This window comes from Eutrigla gurnardus (genome assembly GCF_963514095.1).
Source record: "Eutrigla gurnardus genome assembly, chromosome: 1".
NCBI lineage: Eukaryota > Metazoa > Chordata > Actinopteri > Perciformes > Triglidae > Eutrigla > Eutrigla gurnardus.
In genome coordinates this window covers 28,090,457-28,113,760 of record NC_139915.1, presented here as the reverse complement: position 1 = coordinate 28,113,760, position 23,304 = coordinate 28,090,457, and the positions used below count along the sequence as shown (strand labels likewise).

General features: G+C 42.8%; 1 protein-coding gene across 1 annotated transcript; it reads right to left on the bottom strand.

Moving 5' to 3' along the window:
• Positions 1-1,795: 1,795 nt before the first annotated feature.
• On the bottom strand, positions 1,796-15,124 carry LOC311016612 (neuronal acetylcholine receptor subunit alpha-7-like). The gene is made up of 10 exons (XM_084014423.1): positions 15,046-15,124; positions 12,780-12,919; positions 12,494-12,538; positions 11,331-11,440; positions 9,052-9,131; positions 6,695-6,862; positions 6,369-6,563; positions 4,162-4,248; positions 3,741-3,850; positions 1,796-2,894 (listed from the first exon to the last, which is right to left on the bottom strand). Exons 1-10 carry the CDS (start codon positions 15,098-15,100, stop codon positions 2,361-2,363), a joined length of 1,524 nt encoding a protein of 507 aa, XP_083870549.1. The 5' UTR covers positions 15,101-15,124; the 3' UTR covers positions 1,796-2,360.
• Between the last annotated feature and the right edge of the window lie 8,180 nt (positions 15,125-23,304).

The following is a 23,304-nucleotide window of genomic DNA, read 5'->3' as shown; positions in this document are numbered from 1 at the left end:
TAACAAAGGCGCACACACACAGGAGAAGCAACTGCGTGGCAGCAGAGAATCCCATCCGGAAACAACCCACGCTGTGGATCAAGGTTCCTCCCAACCGTGAGTACGGAGACAAAAGTCGATTATTTATTTGTTAGGGATCGAATATGAGGGCAACTTCAATTAGACTCAACTATTCATGAAACTATACACGTCTTCTTCTTTTTTTTTGTTTTTATATCAGTAAAGATGTATAAGTGGGTGTACCTATTACGTTCAATCACTAGGTGGCGGTTTTGTGATGCAGTTAAAACAAACAGACGCCTTTAGCTGAAGCCAATACGGAAGTACCTTAAACGTGCATTCTCTCTGCTGGCCATCAGGGGGCGACTCCTCCGGTTACAAAAATATATTAGATTATATAGGAGTCTGAGAAAATGACCCTACTTCTCACTCGATTTAGTAATGTCAGTAAACATTATAAATATGAGTTTATGGTCTCAATCGCTAGTTTCAAGTCTTCTTCAATACATTATGATGTACATTTTGTAAATTATATTTATATATATATATATATATATATATATATATATATATATATATATATATATATATATATATATGCGTGGCCTCGCTACCGCCAGCTGCTAAGTTTACTTTAACACTTAGCTGTAAAGCTGTAATTTTAAAAAATATCTTAAAACTCACCTGTACTCCTTGGCCTTTAACACAGTTTAAGACTTTCGCCTCATTTTATTGTTTTTATTGTATCATTTTTATTGTTTTACTTCTTGTATTATTTTGTCATGTTTTATGTATATTTTTTATGATTAATGTACAGCACTTTGTTTCAGCTGCTATTGTTTTTAAAGTGCTTTATAAATAAAGTTGAGTTGAGTAAAGTTTCATGTTTACCTCTGCAGTCCAAATATGGTCACTTCCGTTCACTGGTTGCCAAAAAATTCAAGTTGGCGACGGCCATAACCCAAGATGGCAACAGAAAAAGCTGAATTTGAGGCTTTAAAACCGTCGTCCACAAACCAATGGGTGACGTCATGATGACTACGTCCACCACAGTCTATGGCGTTTACAGAGAACCAGATAACTTCCTGCGTAATGACGCGGTATTTTCTACAAAGTAAGTGAAAAGGCTTCGAAACAAGTTGCTGGGTTTGAGCTTGATTATTTTCCATTTACTGCTAGACTAACTTACAATTGTTAATACTTGTTAATACAAAATATAAATGAACTAATAAATCTTGATATATTATTATAAGGTCAGCTGGGATCGACTGCAGCCCCCCAGCTTTTTATCGAATGGGGAAAGTGCTGTGCACTCTTATCCACTTAAAAATTGACTTTCTTTTCCTGTGCATATTTTCCATTCAACCATACAAGATTAGATGTGGTCAACCCGATGACTCATCATCCGCCACACAATGCTGTTTTGGGCTACTTTCATGTTTTATATACCTGTCATATCAGTCGGTCAAGGTTATCATTTGAAGTCCAATATAGGCATACAAAGCAGAGAGCAGGGAAACATGTTTAAAGAGGATTTCTTTGGCATTTTCTCCTTTATTTGACAAAGTACAGATGGTGGGAGGAGAAGGGGGGGGGGGGGGGGGGGCATGACAGGCAACGCAGGTTCTTAGGATGAAATTGCACCTGCGATGTTGTTGTTGTTATTTGGCATGCACTCAACAATTGGACTGCAGAGTCACTCAAACAAGAAACACTGTCCTCATTTTCAAATAGAAAAAATACATTTATTTATGAAATGTCACAGTACATCGAAAACATCATGAAAAGCAGACGACGTTATCATCATCATAAGATGTTATAGTCAAAGCAAGAAGTAAGACCAAAGAAGGACATGGTCTTGCTTATGACAAATGATTAGTATTTATATAAAGGCAACCAACAACATTACCAAGCGATTTTGGATGGATTAGTATTCATATGATGCAACAAATACATGTCAATACAACATACTGTAGCTGTTATGTTGTGTAGATTCTAGTGAGAATAAATGTGTTGTAATTAATAATAATATTCCACATGTGACATCACACATCCAATGTATGTTAGCAAATTACACAACTTCAACAATGCTGTGTAGCATCATTTTAAAAAAGTATAAGAGGATACAATTGTAGGGGTTTTCCTTTAATATTAGTACCATATAAAAGGCAAGAGCTGGTATTTTTTCACCAACATCATGTGACGCGTAAAACTATTTATGTGTTACATACATTTTGCCTGAAGTCCCAAATGTGACTTAGCTTTAAGTATGGTTACATATTTGGTGGTATACAAGTCAGACATGGTGACTCTCTGTTGGAGAGATTGGTAAAAGCCTGTTTCCCCTCCTGATAAAGTCCTTAAGTGAAGAAGTCTCGAGAAATGGACTCCACGAAGTTGGGCGCCGACATGAGGATCCCGATGGTGCAGAGGACGGTGACGAGGGAGAAAGCAATGAGGCAAAGCCTGTCGATGACAGACGCAGCAAACTTCCACTCGTTGCACACCGACTCGTCCGCGTCTTGGTCACGGAAGCGTTTGGCGATGAAGCGCACCTCATCCAGGATCTTGGCCAGCTCGGGTTCCATGCTGCCCGCCGAAGAGCTCTGACCAGCGGGGAGGAGCATCTCATCCTCACCGCCTCGTCCAGCCAGCCGTCCACACAGGACGCCGGCGTCCGGCGAGGTGGCAGCCGGGGACAAGTGGATGCTCTCCAGGCTGTGGATGCCGACGTAAAGCACGTTGCCGTTGGTGGATTGGCCGGCCGAGGCGCCGGCGTTGAGATCCAGGCTGCCCCGCGGAGCCTTGTTGTGACAGGCCGAAGACACCCGACTCTCACCCGGGCGCTTCATGCGCAGGAACCAGGCGCACCAGTTCAGCAGGATCATACGGGTCTGTGGGATCAAACAGAGGGAAACAGCTTCATCCTGTACGTCAGATTTTTTACCTCAAGAATATTCACTTTCACAGAAGCCAAACCAGCTCAATATTTCACACAGTTGCCCTAACTTTCAGCCTCCCTGTGTTCTTAAATCACAATGAAAAACTCATTATAATGTGGACCCAGAAGAATACAAGTTTCCATTAAATATCACAAATATATAGTACATTCCAAGTATGCACTCCAACCTCAACCTTTTTTATTATGTTATCATATCAGGAGACCTCACTTTGTAAGAAAGATATCTATAGAAACACATCAGCCTCCTGGTGAATATTTGTGTGCAGTTTTTTACAGGGTTGCCCAGAATAGAATAGAATAGAATGGAATTACTTTATTAATCCCACACTGGGAAATTATTTAAAGGTGGAATAATTTGCAAATGTCTTGTCTCCCATAGCGCCAAACAAATGGGTAATTGTCACACATAATGTAATCGTTGCACCTGGTCAAAAAGTGATTACTGATGCATTTAAATAGGAATAAACAGAGGATTGTGACTGAAAACAAAATATCCAAACTTTATAGGCAACAGTGTAATTAACATAACTGGCATCTGAACAGCTGAGAACCTCTCAGCCCATTTCTGCCTGTTAAGATGCGTTCTTACAAGCAAATGCATCTTAATGAACCAATTTGAAGCATTTAAAATGAACTATAACCTAATAAAAGAAAAAAGAAGCATGCTGACATTTGACCATGACGTATTTCCGGAGGTGTTGCTTGACGGAAATGACTTAAGTGGTGCTAATGGGATGAAAGTTTATCAGATAATGGCGTAATATGAAACGACACTCACCCACTTCGGCATCTTGCTTCCATCGGGGTCGTGGTGGTGATACTGCAACACCAGAACTGTAGCAATTACTGAGAGACCGACAATGACCATGGTGGTGGCAAAGTACTGAGCTGGGTGGAAAAGGAGACAGAGCAGAGAGTAAGACAGGTGCAGGCATCATAACGAGGAGAAAACATAAAGTAAAGAAGGTCTCAGTATAAGGAAGTCTAAGAGAAAAACTCCCTTCTTGCCTCAAGATTCCACCATTTCAAATACGGTGACTCATATCTCAAATATAGGATGGCTGCTTAAAGTTGGTTGAACTAGAATATTAGAGAAGCCGTGATGAAAAAAAGACTACACACATTTTCACCCGTCTCTCTTCCCAATGATTGTTGTCGACACCCATAGCGACCGCTTTCAACTTCAGCCCGGCGCTTACCTATTACAGGCACCGAGTCCGATGTGGCGGGCATAATCTCTGCAACCAGCAGCATGAAGACAGTCAGGGAGAGCAGCACTGTGATGCCTGGGGAAGGAGAGCAAAGCTCATGAAGCACAACAAACACTTTTAAGAGCAAAGTAGTGAAACCACACAGTCGTGACAGAGACCCTCGGATGGTGAAATCTGCCACAAGGCTGCAGAAATTCCATGTCCTATGCAATTAAACACACTTCCATATCCATAAAAAGGATTTAGTAAAACTATGCAAAAGATTAAATGTGCTATTCTGAGATTTTTTTTTATCTCCAGTTGCACTGTAATCAGTTATTTTCTGTCCATCAATCCATTCCACACATTTGCGACGCCTTATATTCTGATGCTCCTTTTCAAATGTCACTATGCCGTACTGCAATGTAGCCAAAATGTGAATTGTGTGTGAACTGTTGAAGCTTAAACTGTCCCGGTTTACTGACCACATCGCCTGAGAACGCAGAAAGACACCTGGGAGCAGAGTTTTCACTAATGAGCTGTCATCGCTGAGCCACGGCTCGTTGGCCGTCTCACTAGAAGTCTGAACTTCTCAGCGGGATTAAGAGGCACATCGTAATTAACCTGCAGGCAGGCTGATGTTCATCTGACACCTCAGCTTCAGTTTCTTATGTATTCTTGTATACGTGGACCAAGGAGCAGCACCTGAGTTGTTTTAAACGGCTACGAGATTGAAATAAATGTAATTCTGTATTTTTAAGTGAATGATATTTCGGTACGGAAGCTCTGAGAGGCAAATGAGAAAGAAAAATGTGGTGATCCACAAGTCTGAGTTAACATGTGGAGAAAAAAAAGGTTTTGCCAGGATCATGTGCTTCTAAAATATGTACGTTTTGTTTCGAGTTGATCCATTTGGGCATTTTTACAAACTGGGTCGTAAGAAAGTTTTATTGGAACGCTGCCGTGAAAACACTCTTCTCATTATCATAATGTTAATGTGTGGCTGCGTTGATATACTGACTTCATGCTTCTGATGCATGCCTACACACACACACGCACACGCACGCACACACACACACACACACACACACACACACACACACACACACACACACACACACACACACACACACACACACACACACACACACACACACACACACACACACACACACACACACACACACACACACACACACACACACACACACATCTGGCTCTCAAGGACAGTTTGCTGAATGAAGGAATCAAGCAGGACATGCAGACGGGAACACTCATGATTTTAAGACGACACAAACTGCATAAATAAAGCTCCCTACTGGCCCCACCCACATACAGAACACACACACACACACACACACACACACACACACACACACACACACACACACACACACACACACACACACACACACACACACACGCCACCACCACCCAACTGCAGATACTGTAATTTATGCATGAAATGGGCTCAAACATTAAAGTCAACTGTGACAATAAAGATAAGATTAAACAATTTTCTCGGCCCACTGAGAGTGAAGTCAGTGCTGATTACCAGATTACTTCACAAGGCCACAGAGGAAGTGGATTAATGAAAAAAATATTGTTTTTCACATTATGGCTGATTACCCAGGAGACAAATGGGTTGAGATACAAATTAACTGTAGATGGAGAACATTGGGAGAATAATAGAAAGGTTGGGCGCCGGGTAAAAACCACTTGGGCTGTAAAAGATTGAATTTGCTTTTGATCATCATACAGTTTTCAGCTGTATTCTTTCGACCTGCGTTAAAGGACACTTTGGCATGCGGACTGGAGGAGTCGGGGATTGAACCCCCGCGATCAGAGGACGACTACCTCTGAGCCACAGCTGCCCCTGATGTGTCTACCATTGTCGGTGCTCGGGCCCTGATAGCATTTGCATCTTGTAGCACAAATCATCAAACTTATCACACATACTCAGTCCAGCACTGCATGATGGGAAAAGTAGGCCGTGCATCAAGCAACAACCAGCAAGCTTTGCTTTCAGCTCAGCTGGTTGGAGCTTGAAGCGAATCGAAACAGGTTAAATCCTGAAACTATGGACCTAAAAAGACAGGATAGACCTTCACATGAGGCTACCACTCACAAAATTCACAGTTTATTTTTCCTGTGTGTGTGTGTGTGTGTGTGTGTGTGTGTGTGTGTGTGTGTGTGTGTGTGTGTGTGGTCCTAACCCAGTGAGATCTTCTCTCCTGAAGCAGCAGGCAGAAGGAAGACGAGCAGGGCCAGAGTGGAGATGAGCATGCATGGGATGAGCAGGTTGAGGCCGTAGTAGAGGGTCCGTCTCCGCATCACCAAGGTGAACGTGATGTCGGGGTACGGCTCCTCGCAGCACTCGTAGGTTCGATCGTTCTTCCTCCCTGGAACCTCTGTGAGACAGAAACACAACATGGTCCACTTCGGCAGAAACGGAGGGAAAAGACACGGTGAAATCTCCATTTCTGAATTGTGGATATCATATCCCACTGCTCCACTTCACAGGCCACCTGTTCCCACTCACCAATGAGATCCCACTCTCCGTTGGGGATGTAGCTGGTGATGTCGACCTCGCGCATCTTCAGGTCCAGAGACCAGCCCCCGTACGTCCAGGAGCCAAACTTCAGGTCGCACCTCTGCACATCAAAGGGGAACCAGCGCACATCGATGTGGCAGGTGCTCTTGAAGATCCCTGTCGTGGTGGAGAAACATGTTACCTGCAGATGTATACTGAAGAGCTGTTATTCAGAGCTCTGATAGAGAGTGGAATATAGGAAGCCGAGGTTGATAGAAAAAGGAAATGACACAACACAGAGAGAGACAGCAAGAGAGGTTTTTACTCCCGACCAGATATGGAGTCTATCTTTCTTAGCGAGAGCAACAAAATCCAATATGACAATGACACCAAAGTGGCCGGTAATCGTTCAGGAGAGGTAGACGCCGAACTCATTTCTATCCACATTGAAGAAAGATATGAGACGTCGATGGAAAACAACTCTCTCGGTGCAGCGAAGATGATAAAATTCAACAGGGGAATGAATAGAGATGGGGAGCAGAAAAAAAAAATAGAACGAACGCTATTTATTGAAATGAATCTCGGCGACAAAGACGAGTGAAACGATTTGCAAACGGCCATCGAGGTCACATCTGCATACAGTTCTGCTGGTTTAACGCGGCCGCGTGGAGCTCAGGAGTGTTCTGAGCCAAGACTGCATTCAATGAGGGTTCATTTGGAACAATGTTGAGAGGCAATTTGCTCGTGACAGAGGCAATCAATCGAGAAGAAATTCAATGATGGAGCTATTTACGCCCGTATTGATTAAGATGCCGAGGCGAGGCAGGCCAGCGCTCGAGTGTGATAAGAGAGGAGAGAAAAGATAGGGGGGGAAGAAGAGGCTGCCAGGGAGAATAATTACCAGCTGTGACAGGAAGGACTTCTGTTCCAATGTGTTACTGTGTGTGTGTGTGTGTGTGTGTGTGTGTGTGTGTGTGTGTGTGTGTGTGTGTGTGTGTGTGTGTGTGTGTGTGTGTGTGTGTGTGTGTGGATACAGATGGGTTAGTGGTTTCACAGAATTGGTCCTTTAAGACTGCACAGTCTGCAGGTCAGAAGGGGCCGGTTCATGAAGAGTGCATGAAGGCTTCAGTGTGACAGTGATGGTCGATGAGGTTTATGGAGCATTAGACATAAACACATAAAGGTATTACAGCATGACAGTCCAAACATTCAGGGAAATACATTCATTGGCTTTTAGATGAGAAGACTTGACAAATATAAAGTTAGTATAAGAAAGCATAGCGCTCATTAATTACCATGATCTTGTTGTTTTTGTACAGCAAGAAAGCAAATTCATAGAGTCCCTAAAATGTGGAAGTATTTCTTTAGCTCACACTGCCTGAATTGAAGTGTTATTAAAGCATATTTTTGATGTAAGACTAATAAGCTGGGAGTTTCAGGGAGTTTATGTAAAGCTCTCATCTGTGAAAACTCAGCAGCAGCAGCTTTTTTCCCTTCGCTAACCCCTCTGGAAATCCCCCCAAGAAAATACAGCATGATGCTTAAAGTCTGTGGCCAACCTTTGCTGTACAGAAAGCAGCCAACGCAAAGCTAGAAACTGTTACCTCAACAATGAGACAACATCTGGAGCACAAAGCTACAGCCCATAATAAGGTGCAGTGACTCATGTCAATCAACTGTTTCCCAATCGCAGCATCTTTCGGAGGCTGCATTTAAAGACAATGTGGCGACGTTGTCCCGTAGTGAAGAAGATATTTGGCCCCTCTTCTCCCGGATTCAGAGGAATAGTTACCTATTCTATGCTCTTTCTTTCAGCCGGTTGCTAGGCGACGGGATAACTAAACCTAAACAAGAAATCCTCTGTAGTCCAGACCGTCTCATTTCGGAGACCCTCTTGGTCTTCAAAGGACGCGGCCTGCGTTGACTGCTCAGGCCTATAGTCAATTATGTTCAAAGCATAAATCCATCTCGGGGCATCATCATGAAATCAAAGATTAAATGAAAATACAAAGAACAGAACATTTACAGGGGAAAAGAAATGTAATTTCAGTTGGACTTTAACATAATTACATTCCATTGCAAACACATCCTTGGTGTAAATAGCTGCTTTATGTTTAATTACTCTCATTATGTATAAGTATAATAGAGTATATGAGCAGTACCACAATTCATTAAGGACTTTTTTGATTTCTTACCACTTTTTTTGCTCCAACTATAACTATGTGCTCCAGACCTATTTACTACTTTGAATATCAGGTGCTTTCCAAAACAAGTATCATCTGTGACTATTTTTATGTGTTTAAAAACAAACATAGCAGGAGAAAGGGAGCAACGACTCACCATCTGTAAACATCTGTTTGTCTTACCTGGAGGTAAGTAATAACAGGTGCCAGAAGAATTGACCAAGATGTTGGTGCGGTAAGTAGCATCAAATCTCTCATCAGCGCTGTGGACAACATGGAGCTACATCAGTATTTACTGCAGAGATATCTGCAAACAAACAACAGCTTCTGGAAAACATCTTAATAAATTCATACGGTGAAGAACCTCTTTTAATTATAAGGATGCAGCATAAACAATCTGATACTTTAGAAATGATGGTTAATAATATTCTGTTGCAAAATCCAAACGAATGCCCTTTCAGTCACAGGCCCTCAGACCGTCGCAGCTCTTTTTAAGGAGGTGCACTCGTGCGTCCTTAAGTCTGAAGGGGCTTGGCTTCACCCCTCTTCCTTTCTTTGTGGAAAACTCAAGACCAGCCTGATTGATGTTCGGTTGGCTGCTGGAATACTTTTCGGAGCCTTTGAGGGAGCCGTGAAACATGATAATCAGGCCAAACCCTCAGTCACTCTCCATCGTGGTGGACTACGCTTGAGAAACAAGGCTGTTCTGTTTAGTTGCCTAGAAAAGAACAAGTATGAGCAGCACCCCGGAGAGTGAGGTCCAAATACTAGATGGGTTGCATGGCTCTGCCAAAGTCTCCACAAAGCATTTGAGAGGTCATTCCCTTCATGGGAGCGCTTCACTGTTCTCTGTGGTCGCCCAGATGTGGGTGAAGGGTGCTCACTTATGTACAGCGTATATGGCGAGATGCCGAGATGGCACTCTTTCTGCATTTGCATCTACGAGGCATTTTTGGATTGGCTCCATTTTCTGAAAAAACTGTACAATTGCATCAAGTTTTTATGGTTTTCCCCCCAAAAAAGTTATGTTTCTTTCCACCTGGACTCTATAAAAAGCAGGCAAACAGCACACGAGAAGTACCGAGTGATTCAAAAAATTTCCCCGGAGATGGTTCTTCAGTGGTTACCCTCATTCTCCTCTTCTACCCACAATCCACTGCCTCTAAACTCCCCAGAGCTTGAGCTGAAGTTGAAATGGAAGGAGAAAAAAAAACATCCATTTGCAGCTAATTCGAAGAGTCTCAAATGAAGGCTCTCCTGAGAGGGACAAGGACAAACGAAGTAGGATGCTTTTCCCCGTCATTAGTCGATGGGAGAGCCGAGTACCTCTAATTTGATTTGTTCAGATCTTTCAAACGCTGATTAATGGTGATCTGTATAGAATTTTCCATTAGAGGCATATAACAAAATGCCCTTTCTCCCATCTTTTTTTAGTTTAGTTTTTAAGTTTATTCATTTGTCTCTATGATTTATTGCTCCAAAGCACTCACCTTGACTTGACTGAATATATTTAAACTACAGAACGCCTCTAACCTTGAAGTGTAACGGTTCTGTCTGAAAACCAGCTTCAAAGCCAAAGTAACATTTGTGATTGTCCTTAAAATATTAACACGTGCATTCCCTTCATGCATATTGATCTTCCACTATTTATCTTTCATTCTCTACTTGTGTGTCTCTCTGCAGGATATTCTGAATAATACCTATAAGACAACATAGTCTGGTGCGTTGCAGACCTCCTGAATCGACAACAAGCCTGAATATTTCAGCAAATTCTGACAGCTTTTAGGTTCTGGTGAGCTCATTTGGGATTTATTTTGAAGGAAATATGCCCTCTCTTCTTAAAACCGAAATACATAAATACTAATTTTGTAGATTAGACATAAAAGAAAGGGTTTTCATTTTCAACTAAGCTATGATTTAGAAGAATATCTACATGCATTGGTTGGACCGATAATATGTAAGCACATCTTTTAAAAAAAGAAATTAAAGTTTGACCTTTAAATTGATGAAATGGATCAAAGCAATAACCTTTTTATTTTCTCATCCTGAGCTTCTCTATTTTTGTACCTTTGTATTTTGTCACCTTAGAGCAGAAAGAAGAACTTCGTAGCACAGAAAGTTAGAGCCATAAATATATAAGAGACATATTTAATGCAAGGGGGTCCTTAAAAAGACAGAGACGTTCAAGGGGAAAGTTTATTTCTTTTTTGTAAGATGATTTTTATTGTGCATGACTGGTATATTTTGTTTGAATGGTACAAATTCCCTTAAATCAACTGTACACGCCACTAAAGAATGAATCTATTAGAAATGATCCTGAAATGACTCCTGTGTGTTTCAGAACAATCACTTTGTCTAACGTGTCACAGTCGGTGCCATTCTAACAATCTTGTTTTTTTTTAAACACCATGCATACCCAATGAGAGTGCAGCACCCATGGGAGCGGTCCTCACAACGCCTACCTGTTATACAGCAGAATGTCTGGCTTCCAAATGAGATGGGCAGGAAACCTCACACTGGTCACACCTGGATACTCTGATGTGTTCCACGGCAGGTAACAGTCATCCCAGTGCTGTGGGAGGCAGACACATTATGTATTTAATATACTCGGCAATTCAAGTCATTTAAAAAATGTTTTATGCAATGAAGGGCTCCTGATTCTTCTTCATGGGTGCAGTGGGGGGGCGACCAGCCGCCATTGCTCTGCAAACATCCTGTTCCTTTAACATGTATTTTAAACCTGTATGTTTGGCAAGCCTTGTTGGAAAACCTTGGATTTATAGTAATAGTGTGTCTTTTGTGGCATTCAGTTCAAACTCTTTGGTGTATTAGTAGCAGCAACATCAGACAGCAACGGACACTTCGCCATCTGGAGACCTGAAGAAACGACCTCACTGCTTCATCGTGAGCCATCGTCTAAAAATGAAAACTATAGCCAGTCAATTATGGCAACGTGCTCTAAATGCTTCACGTGCAATGCAATCAAACATACGCCAGACTGGCGATCGAGACGGTAGATTGCCTGCTGAGTGATGTGTTTGAGAGCTGGGGTCGATCGTGCAGGGTGTGGAGAGGGAGAGAGCCATTGAGTGAGGCGGCTGCAGCTGGGATTAAAAACAGGCCGGCGAGCCTCGATGCAGCCTGCTGACGGGGCAGGGGGAGCACCGGCAGGGAGCTGGTGTCACACGATGGACGGGCCACGATAAAACATGCCCATACACGCTTCAGCTCGCTGCAGGGAGGGGGAAGGGGCCTGTTGCCCCCCGTGGAAGGTGGAAGGAAGGAGACTGGGTTCTACTAGATGTGATCAACAAGACTGCAAGACAATAACTGCACATTTATTGGGAGGAGATGCAACATAAACCACCTAGCACCTCTAAACTTATCAATATATTATATATATATATATATAATTTTTTTATAATTTTAGCACCTCACTTTTTGGAGCCATCACATTCCCATGGACCATAACTCCCCAAAAAACACCTGTCTCTCGCAGTCCATGCTCAGATAAACCTGGTATCTCGTGACCACAAACAGGTCAATTAGATATCTAAAAATATATATCATCAAATGTAGTATGTCTTCAAAAAGGAACCAGACGGTTGTGCAGGGGAAGTCTTACCATATGTAGCCAAATGTTGGTTGTCAAAACCTGGTTCTTCTCATCCTGTTACAAAATGAAAAAGAGGTATTTGGTAAGATTATCAGTCGGGTATTTTTCATAGTCACCGTCTCAGTTTAGGTTTTATAACGGAAGAATTATGCTTCTCAAAACAACATGTGTTGCAGTAGCTTCACCTCTTGACTATTAGGCACTGGCAACTTTGGGTTTATGACTGAAAGACACGTCAATTATCCAAAACATATCAATAACTGCTAGTTTTGACTGGAACATTTTGGAATATTACCAAATCTATGATCTGCATGAGGCTAATGCCGAGGCTGACGGTGAGGACCTGAGAGTCGTTGGAGACCGGTCGCACCAGCGGGTTGTAGTCCATCATCAGGTCACTGTAGAGTCGACGCTGATCTTCCCCCTGAAGAGAAACTACAGACGACAGACAATCCTGGACAGTAAATATACTTTCATAGTCAATTCAGAAGAAAAAAAAAAGATACCAAAAATCGATCTATTGCCAATTCCTTTTTCAATCTCATTGCCAATTTCCCTTTTTTTCAACAATAAACTGAACTTAACGACTGTCTGAGACTACTTTCAGCTCAGTGTCTGACAATATCATTTATTTATTTTTCAAGCAAGAGTGAAAAACAGTGTGTTTGGAAAAAAAGAGAGAAAGAGAAAATCCAGAGCGGGTGTACAAACGTAAGATAGACCTGATTCATCTCACTGTGCTCCCTGAAATCAAGACCTGTCTCACATTTTAACACACTCCCGTATCCCCTCTTGAGTTATTGGCAGCTTTTACTCACTCCACTAATAGTCACAGCCCAATTACCCCAAACCACCTGTGAGAAGTATTATCCCGATGCGGCAGAAATATTGTTGTCTGTAGGCGTCTCCCACATTTCTCTGCTCTCTGTTGCATCTGGTTCTCATAAAAACAAAAAAAGAGCTGAAAGCTGGTCTTTGTCCATCTCCATCCCCTGCAGCAGACCCCCCCCCCCCCCCCCCTCCCCCTCCATAATCAAATTACACATTGTGTTGACATCAACGTGTTTTATTGTGTTCTTCAACACATCCCAGTGCATTTGAGGCCATCAGGAACATGCAGGCTGATATTTTGCCAATAAGTTGCTGAATAAGTCAGCTGGGAGCCATGAAAAGAAGAGAAGCGAAGCCTTTCTACGTCTTAATCAAATTGAACAGCCTTAATAATGTCAGAGTGATGGACAAGGGCTTGAAGTACCCAGGCATGTACGTGCACACGCTGACACGCCGTCTCTCCGTCTGCCTCGCAGCGCTTCACTCTCGGGGGGAAAACCTCAATTAACTAGAGTAAAGTGCACACTGAAGAGTCTGAGCCACTGATCACCGTTAAATGAACCGCCTCAATCAAAACATTCAAAAACCGACGAGACACAGTATGACTGTAATTGCCACTTAGAGAACAGGGTTATTCAGATCTTTCTGTTTTTTCAGATGTGCTTTGGGTGACTTGTGAACTTGTGACTCGGGGTCGTCCAGACGGACCCCGATGGTCAGACGTGTTGCAACACAACAAGAACAGTGTGACTCTGCTTTCCATAAAGACACCTTTGTTCCACTAACCACGATAGTGAAGGTCTTTGAATGTTGAACTTAGTGGGACATTTCTGGTGTTTTCGAGCTGTCTCTCAGTCTGTGTGTGTGTGTGTGTGTGTGTGTGTGTGTGTGTGTGTGTGTGTGTGTGTCTCTCTCTCTCTCTCTCTCTCTCTCTCTCAAAGTTTCAAGAACAATGTTGCCAAAGCATCAAATTATGATCAGCTACTTTAAATCGTTTGCCCCCGGGTGCAGGAAAACAAACACAGATGAATGCCATGTTACTGTTCCTCTTTTCTATCAAGAGTTTGCATCTCCCTCGAAGTTCATTATGAGAAACCTCACCGAGCATCAGTGGAAGCTGCAGGAAGTTCAGCACTATGAGTCCATACAACTAATCACAGTGTGTAATGTGCATTGTAATCACTGTAGGTGAAACTGTAGGTAAAACAAACACATTTACACCAATCAAACACAAGCACAAAGCCAAAGTCACCGACATCAAATGGAAATGTCTGGTACTTTTATACAGTTAGCCCACATCCAGCCTCCTGCAGTGCTGAAAACGTTGGGTAACTTCAACCTAGACTAGTGAACTCAACATGTGCTAATGGCAGGGCTGAAATGGTTAAACAGGAGAAAAAAAATATATACTTTCAATAATAATTACATATTCTAGTGAGGTCACCTGCACTATATTGACTGAACTTGAGCATCAAATAAAGACAATGTGACCAAAACTCGGTGTTTAGCACAACAGGTAGGCAAATTCCACTTAAGGCTTTCAAATCAATCCAGACACACACACACACACACACACACACACACACACACACACACACACACACACACACACACACACACACACACAGACACCCCCCCCCCCACACACACACACACACACACACACACACACAGCTCCTAATACAGTTAATAGAGTTAATTGGCAATTAAAGCGCGTGTCGTCTGCCTACCTTTCACTGTGAAAGCGGCCACAGTGAGGAAGAGCAGAAACTCCAGTGAGTCCATGTTGAACCGAGAGCAGATTCTTCTGATCCTACGGGGTGCGCGGATGATGATGATATTGTGCGTGCGCGTGTGTGCGCGTGTCTGTAGGGGGGTGCATTAAATAACTCCTCCCCCTCCTCCTAATGAATAGCTGCTGTTTGGCCGGACAGCCCTGAGATGTGTTGCAGCATCAGGACTCAACAGTGGGCTTCTAGTTGTCTCACAGACTGACCATTGATAGCATATGACACTCGGTCTATATATACACACAGTACACAGTCTAGTATGTTTATAAACCTACAATGTGGATTTTATCTCCACATAGACAAACTGTCAGGAACGTGCCTCTACGTCAATGTCGTTATTTTTCAAATTGAGTTGAAAGGTGATGCACAGGGATGCTGAAAAACTTCTACAGCGTCACACTGAGCGACAATAAAGTCACTTTTTTTCTTGCAAAAACAAGGTGACACCTGCTGGTCAATGCACAGAATTACAACTGTATTTGGGAAATATAATTGATGCATTGGGGTCTTCTTGTTCTGCCTTTTATCAGTCGATTTTTGCAAAGAAGGATTTCATTTTTGACCTCACCCCCCAATGTGACAAAATAAAAACAAGCGTGACCTCTGCTATTAAAAACGTACCCCCGTCAGACACTTCAAATATCCGCAGGGTTCAACTTCTTGCTACTGATGTGTTCGAAACGCTTTTGGAAGACCTGAAGAAAGCTGATGTCATGTTTATAGCAGTAGATGAGTCCACAGATAAGACAGTGTTGTAGCGAAAAACCTTCAACTACATTATTTCTAGGTCCATTTCAGATAAACTGACTGTCTAACAAACTCAGAATTGTAGTCCCAGATGAAAAGAAGTCCAGCCAGTCTTTAATTCCCCCCCCCCAAAAAAATTTGTTTATTAGCCAATACAGGATCCAAACATCGAGGATTGCCCCAGGGCAAAAAACCTCCCGAGAGCTGTGTTTCCTCGGTTTATATGCTGTTGAACCCAGGATTTCCACGCCCATGTCAGGTTACCACCGTCATCCTTTCTAATAAGGATCTTATTTTCCCAAAAAAACAATGACTGTCAAAATATCCCCACCCATAATTTGGAACTCTTCCAGCTGTCACACTTGGCAGGGTTTTCCCCCCAAAGCTTCTACAAAGCGTCTCTCCTCAATCCAGTAGGCCTCTTCAAGGCCATTATGACACAACGGTGTACACAGTTTATGTAGACCAGGGGTCTCAAACTCGCGGCCCGTGGGCCAATTGCGGCCTCTGGAACGATATTTTGCGGCCCCCTACCTGAAATCGAAAGCTTGGAGTTAGTGTGGCCCGCATGTTTTTTTCTTCACTTTTTCTGCGTGAGTCGTTGCCCTGTGCGTTTTGTATTTTTTAACACTTGTGAGCTACCATAGCTCAGGCTCGTGACAACAACACAAATTAGCAACGTTGGTCACTTGTAGCCTACCGTAATTTCCGGACTATTGAGCACACCTGAATATAAGCCGCACCCACAAACATTGGTCCCCCTTTTTTTGTGGAATACTTGATGTGGCCCAGCCTCACCCAGACTCTACCTCCAGCGGCCCACAGCTTAGTTGAGTTTGAGACCCCTGGTGTAGACTCATGAACCCAGGTGCAGGTGGTGTACAGTTTGTGTAGACTCATGAACCCAGGTGCAGGTGGTGTACAGTTTGTGTAGACTCATGAACCCAGGTGCAGGTGGTGTACACAGTTGGTGTAGACTCATGAACCCAGGTGCAGGTGGTGTACACAGTTGGTGTAGACTCATGAACCCAGGTGCAGGTGGTGTACACAGTTGGTGTAGACTCATGAACCCAGGTGCAGGTGGTGTACACAGTTTGTGTAGACTCATGAACCCAGGTGCAGGTGGTGTACACAGTTGGTGTAGACTCATGAACCCAGGTGCAGGTGGTGTACGGTGAACGGTTTGGCTGCATGTTGGTCCGCTGTTGCACCTCAGATGACATCCTTACACTGCATTGTGCATCAGACGGTATTGTGCGCAAAACTAAGCAGGGAGCTCAAGACAACAATGGACAGCGTGATGGCGACAATTCATTTTATCCGCTCCACATCCAGCCTCCAACACCGCTTAATCCGCGTGCTGCTGTCAGAAATGTCTGCTGAGCACCACGACCTGCTTTTGCACAACGACGTCTAGGTGGCTGTCCAAAGGCAAAGCGCTCGAGCGTTTCTGTGATCTCAGAGAGGAAATCACAGCCTTCCGGAACTTCATTGTTGAACTTGTGGACATGTGGTCATCCTTAACCGTGGCACAGGAGCTGCGAACTAACGGGCCTACCAGGTTTTGGACCGATGTCAACCCACATCAGTTCCCTAACGTCAAGAGAGTAGCAGTCTTGGTGCTAAGCATGTTTGGCTCAACATGTGAATCAAGCTTCTCGCACATGAACTCAGCTATCGTTGCTCACTGTCTGACAGGTATACCCTTCACGAATGCCTTCAGATTGCACTGACATCTTATGAGCGCAAAATCACTGCTCTCATTCAGAACAAAAGATGTCACTTCTCCCACTGAGAACTCAGCATGGTAACTGTTGCATACATAGCAACATAATGATGAGTAACTAAGTGAGTAACAAAGTCTTCATGTGAGTTAGGCTACTTAGTAATTTCTTGTTGTGGGTTTGTTTACAAGTATCTTTAATATGCCTAGTTCTGTTTTATTCATGCACTTTGGTATATTGATCCCAGGGGGAATATGCTTGTTTCAATATGTGACCCAAATATTTATAAAAAAAAAAAAAAGAAACCTCCTATTGATTGATTGTTTTCGATGTACCTTGTGTTTTGCTTATGAGTCAGATATGACAAATATTTATTTTATTTCAAAAAGGAAAGTTTTTTTATTTTGTTTTCAGAGTTTTGCATAGGTCAGATTTAACCAAAGATGTTTATTTTTATTAGTTTGTAATGTACTTTTTCAGATGTGACAGTTAATAAAACGTTTGTGTTTTTCAATTAATTAACTTGTGTTGGTCCAAAATGTGTCATTACTTGCTGCCGAAAATGTCTGGCTCAGCTAAATTTCTTGTTTTGAAAATTTGGCCCAACTGAATTTGTAATTGAATAGCCCTGCATTATGGTTTTTATTTTAAGAGTGAATTTTGCATCAAGATTGAGCATGAAACCTTTAAAGTTGCACGCACAGGAGCCAAGCCAAGAGATTCATGAGCTAACATACCCTGTTGTCAAGCTCGTCTTCATCACCCTCCCTCTCATCCATGAAATAACTACTATTACTGCTTCAAGGAAGCAACAACACTCGAAAGAGCCAAAAACACAGGTGCTATATCTTATAACAAACTTCTCAGCAGGAGACGATCCAAAGGGCTGTTCTGATTAGCAAGCGAGACAGGTGGGGAGAATTAAGAAAAACATCTGATGAACTCAGGTGTTTGTTTCTGCCCCCTCGCTTCCTCAAATGCAGCTCCCTCCCCTCCCTCTCTCCTCTCGTCCCGATGCTTCCGCAGCACTTTGCAGCTTGTTAGTGGGGCAGGGTGGTTGGTGCAGTGCCCCAGAGGCGATGGCGTGAAGGTGACATCTATCACTTAGAGCGCTGGTGTTTTGACTAAGAAATACATGCACAGCAGATAGACATGTAAACCAACAGGGAAGACTCCAACCATTTATCCTACACAAAAAATGTCACCTTCAAGTCACGTCAAATTAAATTAAACTGTGCTTTTAAAATGCAATGAGAGCCACTGACGAGACATATCAAATTAGTCCAGTTTCCATCAGTATGATCAATGTGAACATGATCCATGATGACTGATGAATGAAGTCGGAATGAAAAATAACAGAACTGGAAACTTAACTATGAATATTTCTGATCGTGATAATACAGAGAAATTGTAGAATTTCTTCTTGCACTCCTGCTTTAATTGTTATGTTGCCTTATTTGAGATATTTGCAGAATGCAAACAATGTGGTTTAAATATGGAAACTGTATTTTGAAGAGGAAATGCAAATACCAGACACACTACTGCAACTGCACTGGCCCCTAACACCTGCTTCCAGTTAGCACGGCTCACATTGAGATTTGCCAGCTGAAGGAACTTCTTCAAATCGAGCAAGAGAAGCCACAGAATAGCCCTGAACTCCTGAACAGGCAGGAGTGTGACATTAACAAGCTGAGGAAACTTCTTCAAAACGAGGAGGAGAAGACGAAGAAGAGCTCTGAAACCCTGCACAAGCAGGAGTCAGAGATTTACCAGCTGAGGAAACTTCTTCAAACCAATCAGGAGAAGCCGAAGAAGAGCTTCGAAACCCTGAACAAGCAGGAGTCGGACATCAACCAGCTGAGGAAACGTCTTCAAAATGAGGAGGAGAAGACAAAGAGGAGCTACAGAACAATGGAGAAGCAGGAGTCTGAGCTCTACCAGCTGAGGAAACGTCTTCAAACCGAAGGGGAGAAGACGATGAAGATCTCAGAAACCCTGAGAAACAAGGATTCTGAGATCCAACAGCTGAGAAACTGTCTTCAAACCGAGGGGGAGAAGATAGAAACCGCCCAGCGTCAAAACAAACAAAGTTTTGACGAGATGGTGGCGAGGTGTGAGGACGAAATAAAAAAGGTTGCATACCTTTCTCAGCAACTCAAAGACACCACAACCCAGCTGGTGGTGAAGGAAGCTGAACTCGTGGAGAGTAACCGCTTCTGTCAGACACGATGCAACGCCCTGGAAGAGGAGTCTTCTCCTCCAAAAAGGACACGCAGACAGAGCTTCAGAAGATGATGGACAAACTGCACGAGGAGGAAAGGAAAAAGAAGGAGAAAGAACGGGAGGAGAAGAGGAGGGTTTGTTTAGCCTGACTCACCGGACAAAAAGGTGCGGCGGCGACACCCCTCCTCCCTCCTCATCTAGGTGTGGATAGAAGGGGGGGGGGGGGGCTCCTTCTATCCAGACCTTCATCTCCATCACCACCCTCCTCCATCTCCGTCCCCTCCATCTCTGTCACCTCCATCTACCAAAAAAAAAAAAATCCTGTCAGGGAACCATCACCTTACCGCGGTGGATAGGTTTGTGTGTCCCTATGACCCTGAGGGCTGTGTTGTCTGGAGCTTTGTGCTCCTGGTTGGGCTTCCCATGGCAACTTGGTCTCAGGTGAGGGGCCAGACTAAGAATGGTTCAAAAGACCCCATGAAAAATCTAGGAAGAAGGGGAGTGACCTGGCAAGCCCGGGGCCCCCGTCTGGACCCAGGCCCAGAGGGAGGGCCCGTCAGCGAGCGCCTGGTGGCCGGGCTTGCCATGGAGCCCGGCCGGGCACGGCCTGAAGAAGCGATGTGGCAACCGCCATAAGAACAGACCACAACTAAAGTCACATTTCCATCCCATGCACATTATTTAAGGTATGTAGACACGAGAGAACAAGAAACAAGAAACATCAGGCTAAACCTGGGGTTTGGAGATTGAAGGTTTTTGTTGTTTGCAACAAAAGACAGGAAAACGTTTATAAACTTTTTTTTTTTTAAAGTCTCCCCTTAACTCATTTGATAACATCAACAGAAATTTGTTTAACAGAAAATTAAATAGCATGCGATCCTCTGAATTAGCCATGGAATCTGTACTTTTTGTTTTTAAAAGGGCACGGAAAAGCACAGAAAGCACAAAACTCTAAGTCGGAAGAGTCTTACAGGAGAGGAAGGTAACACTTCCTACACCCATAAAGTGGGGGGGTCACGACTCACTGCATCCCTGTAAACATTACCCTTATATTGCAACGTCAGGACCAGAGTGTATCAGAAGTGTCTTTTACCTGCACGTCTACAGACATGCTCCCATGCTGTGCAGCCAGCTGTCTGCAGGGGACTGCATAATGTATTTAGTGTGATTTTTTTATTGGCCTATTCTCACCCACCCAACCTGTTAGTGGAACCTGACCCGCAAAACCGACAACTTCATACTTTAGTGTAGCGCAATCATCAGGATTTAGGGCTGCGGCGCTCTCCAAAGGCCGATCCTGCTGCTGAGAGCGACTAGAAGCTATCAGTGTGCGCTCTCCCCCCCGCCCACACTAGTTGGAAGATATAGGCTAAACATACATATTAGACTGTCTTTTTTGGCCTAGTGTTTGGCTGCACTACAAATGGCCAACATTTCCCATCTGTTCTTGTCCCAAATGTTATTTCTCTATTGGTGTTGGATTGTAATGTAGTGAGGTAGTGGTTACGTATCTTGAGATCAGCTGTATTTTGTATCTGAAAGACGAATGTTGTTTCTGTTGCATCTGAGTTGTTTGGCAACATACCAGCTGAGACCCATAACAACAAACTGACATAACAAAAGAACAAGTAATCAAAGACAATTTAATGTAGACTAGAATAAAAAAATAAATAAATAAATAAAAATACGAAAAAGAGATAAAAATAAAGAATACTTAGTTTCTCTCGCTCTTCTTTCCACTGTACAGATAAAGTAAAGTGTCTTGATTTTGTTTACTCGTTAACAGCGTTCCTATCACGTACAGTTACTTTTGAGAACAAACAACACAGCAATAACCAAACATGCACCGACATGGAACCCACAGGGCAAACGGGGGAGAGGTCGTCCTAAGAACACCTGGAGAAGAAGCACAGAGCAAGAGTTCAAGAAGGAGCTACTGACGTGGCAGCAGCTGGAGAAGATGGCCCAAGACAGGCGAGGGTGGAAGCGATTCATCAACGGCCTATATGTCCCGAAAGGAATAGAAAGGCCTAAGAAGAAGAAGACGGTTACTTTTGTTTGAATTAGTGTGAAAACCAATATTTGTGAATAACAAAACAAAAAAGACTCAAATGTATTTACTGAAAATACATAATAATACTAATAAATAAATAAATAAATAAAGTTAAGTAAAAGAAATGCTTGTCACAGCAGTGTGTCTTGACAAGCTGTGATTTAATTACACCTAAATGAACTTAAATCATTTTCTTCTTCTGAAGCCATCCAGTAGATGCAATTCCTCCAGTTTGTCTCATCTTGAGTCCAAAAGTCAATTTATGAGAAGCTATCTTACTATAGTAACCAATGCAATTAAAGTGACTGGTTAAAATCATAAAATAAAACATTACTTTTTGGGCGTCCATAGTCTGACAAAGCATTCATTATTGCAGCTAACGCTCTTTTTCTACATATTAATGTAATATTCTTTCTATATTATCCATATATCAGTAAACACACTAATAAAATCCTGATTTCCAATACAAACGTTTACTAAATGGCATCTCGTTAACCCATGAATCTTTAGACTGGAGAGCTTCTTGAGTTAAGTACACTGGACGCGGCTTATAAATCTCTATGACACAGCAGCTCTAGAAGTATGAGGATAAGGCCATTGGAGTTACTGTGGCAACAACTTAAAAAATGACATGTTTTCAAGTTCATAAGCCAAAGCTGGCCGAATGTAGCTTGTTAGTTGAAAGCAGACCCCTTCAAACCAGCCTGGGCGTAACAAAACCACAATCATTGATGCCTCAGACGGCGAACACGTTCTGATCGACAATACAGTTTCCCCCTGTCAGACTACATTTGCTTTTGTTGTATTGCTTAGAGAAAATATTCATAATGTAGGATTATGTTGTCATAATCAGCGTACAAGAACAGTACAGCTTCTGAGTTCTGGAAGGGGGGCGATACAGGAAGTGATTTGTCAGTGTCTTTTTAAGGCGTCGCCATTAACTTATGTGGTGTAAGGAAGTGTTTTCTCCTTGATCTATGTTGGAACACGAGGCCCGAACGTTGCGGTCTGTAGCTTTGAGTTATACCTGTCACCCCTGCTGTGTTTGCAAAACACTATGTTGAGAACTTCTGGGCACATGGGGTTAGTAGGCACTCAGAGGTAATACTCTGAAATGTTAATGTTATGACAAAATAAGCAACAACATAACCTAAGAATATCACAGGAAACACAAAGTCTGCTTGATTATTTCTTTGACGGTGAAGCACTGAAAACAATAAAATCAATATTTAAAGGGCAAATATGTTTTTTAGACAACTAATACACTAAAAATGCATTAATTTGTTGCATCTGAAATGTATGAGTTTAAGTATTAGAATAGAACAGGAGGTGAACGGTTACCCTCCACACATGCTTGATTAAACACGCTTCACCTGAAGATAAACATGATTTTTTGCTAATGCGTTTGCTTTCGAAAGTGGCGACTAATTTAATGCCGCAATATATTCTGCT